Source organism: Polypterus senegalus, chromosome 6, assembly GCF_016835505.1.
Source record: "Polypterus senegalus isolate Bchr_013 chromosome 6, ASM1683550v1, whole genome shotgun sequence".
Lineage (NCBI taxonomy): Eukaryota > Metazoa > Chordata > Cladistia > Polypteriformes > Polypteridae > Polypterus > Polypterus senegalus.
The window spans coordinates 14,732,225-14,744,366 of NC_053159.1; the positions used below are offsets into that span (position 1 = coordinate 14,732,225).

At 39.7% G+C, this 12,142-nt stretch overlaps 1 protein-coding gene across 2 annotated transcripts; it reads right to left on the bottom strand.

Moving 5' to 3' along the window:
• Window positions 1-1,191: 1,191 nt before the first annotated feature.
• On the bottom strand, window positions 1,192-5,890 carry c1ql2 (complement component 1, q subcomponent-like 2). Of its 2 annotated transcripts, XM_039754934.1 has the most exons (3): window positions 4,999-5,890; window positions 1,557-1,777; window positions 1,192-1,450 (listed from the first exon to the last, which is right to left on the bottom strand). In XM_039754934.1, exons 1-2 carry the CDS (start codon window positions 5,575-5,577, stop codon window positions 1,598-1,600), a joined length of 759 nt encoding a protein of 252 aa, XP_039610868.1. In that variant the 5' UTR covers window positions 5,578-5,890; the 3' UTR covers window positions 1,192-1,450; window positions 1,557-1,597. The 2 variants fall into 2 exon arrangements, with proteins under 2 accessions (XP_039610868.1, XP_039610866.1); XM_039754932.1 differs by having other exon boundaries at window positions 1,192-1,777.
• Window positions 5,891-12,142: the final 6,252 nt, after the last annotated feature.

Genomic DNA, 12,142 nt, shown 5'->3' on the forward strand with positions numbered 1-12,142 from the left:
CAAACATCCATCCCCATACCTGAGTATACCTGAAAGTCGAGCCGATTAGTTTATTTGTTGCACACATTTTCTTATTTTTCTGCCATACTCATATTTTTCACCTTCAAATCCACGCACAGTTTTATAAATGAGACCGCAGAGGTCCACAGTGAATACAAGTTGTCACGTTAACCAGTTTCCGAGTTACAATCCATTTGTTTGCTGCTAACTTGATTTTAGTTGCTATGATTCAGAACCCTTAATTATGTGTTTTAGTTTCGGTCTCTGCGTTTAGGTTTTAATTGTTTCCTGATTTCTTGACCTGCCACCAGTTAATAACAAAATTCAAATAACATACTTGCTCCTGTTTGAAATGGTGAGTGCACATCGTGATGTATCAGTGAAAGTAAGATGTTCAAAAATGAATGAGAGATGAAAAGAAAGGACCTTGAAAGTGCAAATCTCTTCTGGTCCACAAAATGTATAGGATGATGTTCTCAGAAAAGGAAAATCTACAATGTCATTCAAACTGGTCTTGGATGATTGACCGCACTAGCAAATAATGTTATTAAACAGAAAGTTTCGTTATCAGCAAGGACCGTCTTCTAATTAGGAATCTGGTGGGAACAAAAACCTGCAGCCACTTCCAGGACCGCAGGTGAATATTTCTGCATATTTCAAGGCAACATGGCAGAGCACCAGGATAAACTGCTGCTATAAGGACCCACCCGACTGGGACTGAGTGTTGTGCTCTGTTATCATCTAAGTGGAGTTCTGCTTCTGACACTTTGTAGTGCAGGTGAGACTAACTGCTGATTCCAAACTGGCCCTGTGGTGGACTGGATCCTGCCTTATACTCAGTGCTGTCACAAAAGGCTCCTGCCATATACCACCCTGAATCTGACTTAAGTGAGTTCAAGAATTTTATTTTAGGATTATATCCTAAGAGTTAATGTTGCCTATTTGTTTCCATGATGACTTTCTTGCCCAATGTGTGCCTTACAGACATTATGTGTTAGTTGATGTCGGGTCTCTAAAACTCCATTTTTCATAGCTGCTCCCTACTAAAAGAATCAGATTTTTTTTTTCTATAAGAGAATGACGTTCAAGTGGGATATTGGTGTAAATTTAGAAAAAAAGAAATCCAACAGGACACTTCTTAGAAAACATAATGTTTATTTAAAGTTGAATTATTTAAAGATGTACACGTCTGAATGGAATTCAATAACAGTTGTCTAATTGATCGCCGTTAAATGACATGTAGACTCTCCAAAAGTAGAAACACCAGGATTTCAGATGTCTTTTCTTCCTCATCATTACTTTCTTTCTTTTATTTTCTTTTTATTAAAAACTTGTTGAATTTCTCATTTAGCATTTCAAATATATAACACCATAAACTTGCCAAGCAAAAATATGGTCACATTCAAACAATCTCAGAGGCTGTGCGTCTTTACTGCTTATATCCGCAAACCTAGGAAGAAAGTGACATCTTTTTCACTTTTTCCACAATAAAGTACAAAATTAATCCAAAAAAGAAAAAAAGAAGCATATATGGGACCCGTCAGAGAGACACTTACAAAAGTGAACGTGTGACACGAGAACGTCTTCTTTCAGATGTTTAATCGGGATACAAAATGAAACCAGAGAAAGTGCTGTACTTGTTGTTATTGCCTCCGTGGGCTTTCCCACCGTCCAGTTTGACGTACACCTCGTCCCCCGAGTCCAGGTGCAGCACCGCGCTGTTGCTGGCGTAGTCGTAGTTCTGGTCCGCGTCCTGGGCGATGGCGCTGGCTCGGACCTGCAGACACACACACAGACACACACACACCATCAAGTGAGAAGACCGTTAAGGCACTGAGCAAAACCCTGACATCTTTAACGAAAAGCCGCTCAACTCTGCTCTGAAGAGACAACTTTCGGCTGATTTGGAAGGAGCTTGGCCTGCAGCTTAATCACGAAGACGAGGAAATACAGCCGTGGACATCGGACATTTGAGGGTACAAATGCAAATATCCCAGGATCGTGTAATTTAGAGCTAATCCTTTTATTTAATTCACTTTTGAGGCTTTAGTAGTTCAAATCAAAACTCACTGGCATTCATCAGTTACGCTCAAACACTGAGCATTATTGGTTTTGTCTTAGATTATCTGCAATATAATTAACTTCACAGAAACTCTGCAAACGTGTAACCATTAATCACTATATCTTTTTTCATTTTTTAAAATATTTTTCTTATTAAACAATTATTAAGAAAGTAATTGACCTTTACACATTATTATAGGTCAGTCTCTATGTCTTATCTAAGAACTCATTTTATGAGGAACTGTAAACTTTATATTATAACACCATAGATAGATAGATAGATAGATAGATAGATAGATAGATAGATAGATAGATAGATAGATAGATATGAAAGGCACTATATAATACATAGATAGATAGATAGATAGATAGATAGATAGATAGATAGATAGATAGATAGATATGAAAGGCACTATATGATAGATAGATAGATAGATAGATAGATAGATAGATAGATAGATAGATAGATAGATAGGAAAGGCAATATATAATAGATAGATATGAAAGGCACTATATAATAGATAGATAGATAGATAGATAGATAGATAGATAGATAGATAGATAGATAGATAGATAGATATTTTTAAATTGTGTAACAGTTAAAAGTTATATTAACAGACATCAGTCTATAATACATTTAAAACATTTACAAGAAGGCTTTCTACTCTAATCTGTTCTTTCTACTTCTGCATTTATCTACCATACATCAATATTCTATAGAATATAAAACATCACTTATACACCAAATTTCTTTAAACAAGTCTGTTTGATTAGCGAATTTATAATAAACAAATTAAACTTTCAATCTGCTGTGAATGAGCACCTTGACCATTAGCTGTGTTTACTCCATTTTCATGTAAGTTTCTTCTTTCTTTAGAATGGCCATCTTATCATTGACCTAACAAAACGTTCCCACGTAATGTTCTGACGCTGTACATTTACTAAAAGGCAATGTAGAAATGCACAGACCAAGAGTTTCATTTGTAGTCTTTATGAATTTTATCTTCGTATTTCTTTGTTTTTTTCTTAGCAAGATGTTGAGATCTCTAACGTTCATGACTATGTTTGTATTCGAGATTTACATCGATCATACCACACATGAGGTGCGTTCTTATATCCATTCCTGTCACTCACAAATAATAAAACACCCTAATGTCCTTTTTAGGGTGCGAAGAGTCCGAGTCAATGAGTGCCGCCGTCTTTCACCGCTTTGCGGGTTTTTCTGTAGAACTCGAGAAGATGAGACTATAAGCGCGTAAATCTGCGAAACAAAACTAATGATCAAAAGTCTATCAGCTCATAGGAATTCGTTTGATTGAAACAGACACCCGATGTGAACTGTTATTGTTAAACGTACTAAACAAGGGTCATATAAAGTATTATATAATATCTTTAAATGTATTATAAGGTTACTTTTCGGAACAATAAACTTTCATCTTCTAGATTACCTGATTTTATTCTATGAATTCCTAAACGAATTACCTGAAAGACACTTGTCTGTTAGAAGAGAGATGCAGCAGGAAACCGCGGAGTCTGCAGCTGCTCAAGGCTGGAATCAGCATCTGGCCGAATGCGCGGCATCAGTCGCAGGTCACACTAGAGAAGCAGAAGCTCGATGGTGGCACCCCCTACCCGCGGCGCTGCCGTGCCTTTAATGTGTGTTTTCACAACGCAAAAAAAATCTACAATTAACATGTCAGTTCGAAAGTGCCGATAGTATATTTTACGTTAAAATATATCTAAACAATATATCGGCTGTTGAAAAGTTAATTTGATTCAATAAGTAGAAGAGGAACGTAGAAAGCGTACACATAATTATTAATATATTTTTATAGCATTAGATTTAGTGCAGTGTAGTTGATGACGCTATGTATGCGTATGTGTACATATATATGTACGTATTTATATATACATTATATATGTCTGCATTTATATATACATGATATATATGTATTTATATATACACTATATATATATATATATATATATATATATATATATATATATATATATATATATATATATATATATATATATATATATATATATACATATACACCACTTATACATAAAAACATATGCATATGTTCATATTTATATACCCACACACAGAGTAATTATTATTATATTGTCAAGGTATCGACTATGATTGACGCACGAGTGAACCAATAAATGTTCATCTTATAGTAAGCCGGCCAACAGCACAGTGCGCGACACACAAGGTACTTATATATTTTATAATACGCACAGTATAAAGCAGTGATATCATCTTGGTATAGCAGTAAGCTCAGATCGGAAATGATCGTATTTACTCATGGATGGTGACTAATTTAATAATATTTTTATCCTAAATATAGACAAATTAATAGTTTAAAAAATATTATTATTTATCCATAGTTTCTTGCGCAGCTAAATTATCATTCAAATGAATTGGTCCCTGCGACCCTGCTCAGAATTAAGCGTGCTTAGAAAATGGCATGTTATGGAGTCAAGCTAACTTTAACTCGGTATTGGTATGGTATTAATTGCTTAAAGTTTATTATCCATTCATTCAAAAATTCTAGCAAATTATTATACTTTGAAGCGTTCACAAACCAGACAAGTATTTTTCTGTGCATTTTCTTTCCGTCGAGATGTGCGTCCCCGGGATGGACGCACTCGCGCACACCTTGACGATTTAGTGTCGCTCGGTAACTTTTCTTAAGCGAGGGAAACTGAAATCCTCAGAGAAAAGATCAGTTCGCATTTTCTAACCTTTTATGAAGTGATTTCTAAAAGAAAAAAACTCAAAGGAGACGTGACAGCTTTTGATGCAAAATCATATCATCAGGTAACAGGTGCTGGAGTCGCTCGTGTGTTTCTAGCGACAGGATGAGTTTGTTGCTGTTGTGACAGACAAGGACGTGCACGTCGGTGCGCCACGCCATTTCTACTAACCTGTCCGTTTTTGCACAGGTCTGCCCACATGCTGGTTCCGTCGCCTCCTCTCATCAGCACATGGTAAGTAAAGAAGTAGATTCCGGAGACTTGACAGGTAAACTTGCCCGTAGATGGATCGTAATGATTTCCCAAGTTAGTTACAACATCGTCGAATTTCAGAACTTCGTACCCTTCGTGAGGGCTTTTCAGACCCACGTAAAATGCTATCTTGGTGCCACTCACCGCTGTGTTTACCACTCCCGTTTCAGTGCCACCTATACTTGGAAGTCCTGGATATCCCGGTTTTCCGGAATCCCCCTTTTCCCCCGGTGGTCCCTTTGGACCAGGCGGACCAGGTTCTCCGGGAGGACCTCTTGGCCCGGGTTTTCCAGGTCGCCCCGGTTCCCCTTTAATCCCTTGAAGAAAAGGCGGAGGTGGGATGGCACTAAGATCTTGCATTACTTCTACTGCTGTGCTACTGGCTTTGGGGTTGTAAGGGTCGCAAATCATCCTGCAGGTTCCCATCATCTCGTAGTGCGCTGTAGTCTTGGAGCTCTGAACTAGCAGTGGAATCGCTATAATAAGAATCAAAACCATGACGATGCCAACTACCGCAGCGACGAGCCGCTTCCTCTGGAAGATCCGAGAAGCAAGCGCTAAAAAGTCCGTTTTGCTTTGGGAAGTAATGGTGAAAGGTTGTGAACGGCTAAAATGTCCAGTAGAAAGAAAGTCCACCAAACAAGGCTGCTGTTTCAATTAAGAAGACACACGCGAACGCGCGCGCGCGCACCCACGCCTACACAGTGCATTCACCGAGCGCCTGGTGCTATAAGGCAGTTCCAGTTTTGTCGGCGTCACGCTGCTTTACAGATAAGAAAGATGGAAAATATTCGTCTTGGCATAGCTGGGCACAGACTGGCTCATGTGGTCGAGCACGGAGACCTCCAAGCCGTCTACATGCAGGGTGGGGGCAGTAATGACGTGGCAAGCTGAGACACAGCTCGGTGCTCTTTGGATTAGTAACGGGACAACAACCGGGCTGTCTGAATGGGCACGAGTTTCAAAACCGCGTGTATCAAATCTCATGAAGTCAGGGCTTGTAAATGTTCGTGAAGCTAACAGGTTACCAGTCCAAGGCAAAGCGATGATCTGCATTTTATATTTCCATTAATCTTGGTATATTACCTGCGAACTTGTCACAGCGCTCTGCGCCCTCACTCAGGGTAGCGTGCTATACAGAACAAACCGAAAAGGAGAAAATTGAACTGTTTAGATACTTTACTGTAAAAAAAAAAAAAATAACTCAAAAATTGACTCGAAATAAAAAAAGTAATTGGCGTCATTTTTGTGTCTCTTTCCACGGTGTAATAAATAAATAAATCTTAATTTGTCCAGCCGTTTTCTGATTTTGCTTTATCCAGGACAGCGTTTCAATGTCGTACGTAGTTTAACTGGAGAAATTGCCGCAAAGAAGCGACCACCTCCGGACAGGAAGCCAGTAAAATAATAGTAAATAAATTCATAGCAGGAAGAAAATATGAACGGAGCATATAGATAGATAGATAGATAGATAGATAGATAGATAGATAGATAGATAGATAGATAGATAGATAGATACCGTAAAGGCGTACTCGCAGAGACATACGTTGATCAACAAGCATAATGTAAAAAGCATTTGTTGCAAATACACAATAAATTCAAAAATACATTAATTTAAGATTAACATTTAATATCACATTCTCAAGCGCAAATTTTATTAGCCACGCTCCACCACAGCCTCTCTTTTCTATTTTACGTCAAAAATTAATCTAGCATTACGTCGTGGTAACGGCCCAGTGTTTTAATTTAGGCAGCAATGGCCTAAAACCCTCCCATTATCAGAACTGTAGACATGGAGTTCAGACTGCTCTAAAACTGAAGCTAATGGTGCTGAAAGAACAGCTCCTCTTCCAAAGTCAAACGTGGTCGCTCATCACCGTAATAATAATAATAATAATAATAATAATAATAATAATAATAATAATAATAATAATAATAATTCATTACATTTATATAGCGCTTTTCTCAGTACTCAAAGCGCTATCCACACAGGGAGGAACCGGGAAGCGAACCGTAGCCCGTTTTGATTAAACACATTTAGAGCTGGGACAGGCAAACTAACCGATCCATGAAAAGAAGGTGCTGCTATTTAATGCGAAGGGCGTCCCCCCCAAAATACATCTTTTTTTTAATGGGCTGCTTTTCGGGATTGGGGACTTTGAGTAAGGAAGTAACACTGGAATTAATAACAAAGGCAACAAGAGCGTAACCTTTACATTCACAGAATCCTTGCGCCCGATGATTGCTGCAGCTGCCCCGCGACTTTACTCTGGGTAAGGGGGATAGGAAGATGGATGGACAGTTGAATTTTCACAGAATAAACATTGGTATACGTATTTCACCGTGCTTTTAATCACAAGCTTTTGTTTATTTTTGTACTCTCAAACATACGAGTAAATGCTATTTTTAAACGGCTGCTCGTTCCCCCCAAATAGTTAAGAACATTTTCTGTCGATTCTCAATTACTGTTGCAGTAAAGGTGGATATTCATTATCCAGATTGCATTTGTACCACTGAAACTGCAATGGGTATACACTCTTATAAATAAAGGTGCCAAAGCAGTTCTTTAGAGGATTGCCATAGGGGAACCATATTTGGTTCCCAAAAGAACCATCCATATGAATGTTACAGGAGGAACTTTTATTTATAAAGATCCGTAACATTCCACAAATAGCCATAAAAATGAAACGGTCCGTGAAATTCCAATGCATTTCTGGTTTTAAAAAGACTCTTACTGCCTACAATAACACCAGGCTAAGTTCAGGTTTTCTTGCTCTGCTATATCCTGCAAGGTAGCCTACTAGACATCACAGATTTCTATTTTGTCTGCATATTAGGAAAATTTTCAAAGCCCAAAGAACCGATTTCATATGCAAAGAACCTGCCCCAGAATGAAATAGTTCTTTGTCAAGAAATGGTTGTATGAGGAAACACACATCTCAAAAACAGCCATGAACCATTATTTTTAAGAGTGGAAAGTCTTACAGAAAAGACACAGAATGTAAACTAAAGACGTTCTGCACATCCGAAAGTATTCTGACATGAAGTATTTCCAGTGGTTTGGGAACAGAATGCAGCAGGACCACGAGGCTCTACACACACCACTGGGTGTGCACTCTTTAACTCTGAGGACATCTATGCCAACTGATGTCATGCCAGGGCAAAGAAAATCATCAATGACTCCAGCCATCCCAACAGTGGCATCTTTTCCGAGCTTCTGTCCGCCAGTCCATCCACATCTGAAATGAGGACAAGTACACAATGCCGTATTGTTAACTCTCCTACATTAAATTATTACACCATTTATTTAGATATTATTCATTATTTATAGCACTTTTAAAATTCTATTAATGATTTCTGATTTTAATAATGACTAGGGGGCTTTGCCCCCTGCTCGCTTCGCTTGCCACCCCCATTTCCCCCCACCAGCACTATGTGCTGTTGTGAAGAGGCGGGCTGAACGAACACCATGGAGATGCAGTCGCCCCTCTGAAACCCCTCTTAAATGGTGATACAATGGGAAACAAATACAGTTTTATTTAACTCCTCTTTGCTCGATCAGCTGCTGGATTGCTGCTGCATGCCATGTGATCTGCATCTCATTTAAAAGCCTGTATAGCACCTGAATGTTCAATCTCTTTTTGCTGTTTCATTATTTTACTGAGTAATATCTTCCGTTTGTTTTTGCTAATGCGATCTTTTCTCTCATTTTTTGAGACTTTCAAATTTTTCTACTTCCATTATCTCTAACCTGCTCTTCATGTGTATCATGGGACTTGCTTCCAAAGGTTGTAAGTATGACGTGACTTGACCGTCTCGCAGGACATGAAAGTGTCTCTTTGTCTCTCTTCAAAAGATCGTGCCTCATCGCAGGAAAAAAGTCTCGCATCCTCACAAGATTTCTTTTATAATAGAGAGATTATTGTTATTGTCTTTTATATTCTTCTTATAGTCAGTCATTGAAGATGAGCAACTAGGCATTTTTCTACTTTGTGTACTGTATGTATAATTTGTATGTGACAAATTTGATTTGATTTGACAGTGGGCACAAGCAAACAAGAACATTTATGCAACATTAGGCTGTGTGGCATGCATGGTTCATGGACTACAAGTCGAAGAACATGAGACTTCACACCTTGATTACTGGGCATAGCTTTGGTCTCCATATTACGAGACACGTTAGAAAACGTACAGTATGCATGGCATAACATTTAGGTGTATTTGAGGGGTGTGCAGGCACTGTAGCCCTCAAAGAATTGAGTTCAGTAGGTCTGCTCTAGAATGTTCTTGATCCATTTAAGGATTTCAGTGTTCAAAGGCTATCTCAATAATGTTGGGCAAAAGGTTGAAAACAGGAGTGGACAAGACTCTTATCCATCACAGGGACCTCTCTCACTCACTCACACACACACACACACACACACACACACACACACACACACACACACACACACACACACACACACCATATTTACACACAGTGATAGCCACCCAAGTAACAGAACATAAATTAACCTTTAAAAATCAGCCTTATTTGGATCAATTTTCTGCTACTTTAACCCTCACTCAATATTCATGTTCCACACCTCAACACTTCAGCCCTTTTACACTGTTTTCACATAAGTGTCCATACCTCCCATAACCATTATTGAAGAACACTGTATCATTCTGAAGGGCAGTTCTTACTGCTGGAGACCTGAGTTCGCTTCCCGGGTCCTCCCTGCGTGGAGTTTGCATGTTCTCCCCGTGTCTGCGTGGGTTTCCTCCCACAGTCCAAAGACAAGCAGGTTAGGTGCATTGGTGATCCTAAGTTGTCCCTAATGAGTGCTTGATGTGTGGATGTGTGTGTGCCTGCGGAATGCTGGTGCCCTGCCCGGGGTTTGTTCCTGCCTTGCACCCTGTGTTGGCTGAGATTGGCTCCAGCAGACCCCCATGACCCTGTAGTTAGGATATAGCGGGCTGTAAAATGACTGACTGACGATGATAATAATAATAATAATAATGGGTGGCGCGGTGGCACAGTGGGTAGCGCTGCTGCCTCGCAGTTAGGAGACCTGGGTTCACTTCCCGGTTCCTCCCTGTGTGGAGTTTGCATGTTCTCCCCGTGTCTTTGTGGGTTTCCTCCCACAGTCCAAAGACATGCAGGTTAGGTGCATTGGCGATCTGAAATTTTCCCTAGTGTGTGCTTGGTGTGTGTGTGTGCGTGACCTGCAGTGGGATGGCGTCCTGCCCGGGGTTTGTTTTCTGCCTTGTTCCCTGTGTTGGCTGGGATTGGCTCCAGCAGACCCCTGTGACCTTGTAGTTAAGATATAGCAGGTTGGATAATGGATGATTGGATGGATAATAATAATAATAATAGTAGTAGTAGTAGTACATGTTATTTAAATGGCACCTTTAAGATCTTCCTGATTTGAGGACTTTCAGCTGGAAGAGGCAGATCTAGATGGACAGACACCAGAACTGACATCAGAGGTGATAAAGTCACCAATCTTCTTCCAGTTTGCAGAAGGAGGAAGAGAAGAGACATTTCTACAAAGTGCCAACCTCTGGAGCGACAGGTTATTACTACTTCCAGAGCCCTTAAGCTGTCCCCTAAGTGTACACACATCACAATGTTCATTTACTCTGTGCATGATGGCATACACACCACAGGCCCCCTTCTTCTTCTTCTCCTTCTTCTCCTTCTTCTTGCTCCTGTTAGGGGTTGCCACAGCGGATCATCTCTCCTCATATGGATTTAGCAAAATTTTCCCTTGATGCCCTTCCTGACGTAACCCTCCCCATTTATCCGGGCTTGGGACCGGCACGAAGAAACACACTGGTTTGTGCATCCTCTGTGGCTGGGTTACCACAGGGCCCTCTTTTGATATATAAATTGTACTTTTATGCTTAGGAAGATCATTTCACTTACCTGTTATGCAGCATCGGGAGGGCTGAGGCACTAATGCACGTGTTCTCTTTTGCTTGTCCTCAAGCAGCACAAACTCAGGCATTGTGCTCATTTACCCACTGATGGTGATTTCCAACCCACACATGCAGTCTGCCTGGTGTTTCATCAGCTTGTATTGGGGATCTGTTTGCGGTCGGTAGCAGGTGTCAGAGTGAAGAAACACAAAATATACAAGTTGGGGTAACTGCTGTCAAGATAAAACTGATACGGTAAACTAATCTGAAATCGTACAGAACCTTTCTCTGCTTTAAGTTAAATGGATTTGCAAAGTCTCCAATGCTTTTCAATGGGAGAATTTGAAATTTTCTAACTGTGTACAGCACAATCTGTTCAGTGGGGGCTGGGTGGTCTCGTGGCCTCTGAAACCCTGCAGATTTTTTTTTCCATTCCTCTGGAGTTTTGTTTGTTTGTTTTTTCTGTCCTCCTGCCCATCTGACCTTAGTTTATTCATTGTTATTCGGTATTGCTTAATCTTATTGTAATTTTTTTCATTTTCCTTTCTTCATCCTGTAAAGCACTTTGAGCTACATCATTTGTATTAAAACGTGCTATAGAAGTAAATGTTGTTGTTGTTGTTGAGATATCTCAACAAAAACGGAACTGTCCCAACAAATTACTCTTATGAATAAGCATGCGGCATTTCAACAAAATTGGTCCACGGGTAGCCCCCTGGTCCAGACATATAGACATGGATTATCACAATAGGTGCTTACGGCATTATATACAAATGCAACTAAAGAAAAACGTAACAGCACTGGAGAAAAATCCAGAGAAGAGCAACTTGGCTGATTCCTGGACTGAGAGGTGTGATTTATGAGGAGAGGCTGAAGGAGATGAACCTTTTCAGTTTGAGCAAACAGAGTTGAACAGCCGGCATGATTGAAGTGTTTAAAATTATGAAAGAAATTAGTACAGTGGATACAATACAATACAATACAGTTTATTTTTGTATAGTAGCTTAAAATCACACAAGAAGTGCTGCAATGGGCTTTAACAGACCCTGCCTCTTGACAGCCCCCCAGCCTTGACTCTCTAAGAAGACAAGAAAAAAAAAATCTTGTAGGGAAAAAATGGAAAAAGCCTTGGAAGAGAGACCCCTTTCCAGGTAGGCTG

Excerpts from the sequence above, each read along its gene's own strand:
- c1ql2 (XM_039754934.1), bottom strand. The coding sequence starts at position 5,577 with ATGGTTTTGATTCTTATTATAGCGATTCCACTGCTAGTTCAGAGCTCC. Across the intron at positions 1,778-4,998 it reads ACCTGTGCAAAAACGGACAG|GTCCGAGCCAGCGCCATCGC; the intron begins GTTAGTAGAAAT and ends GTGTGTCTGCAG.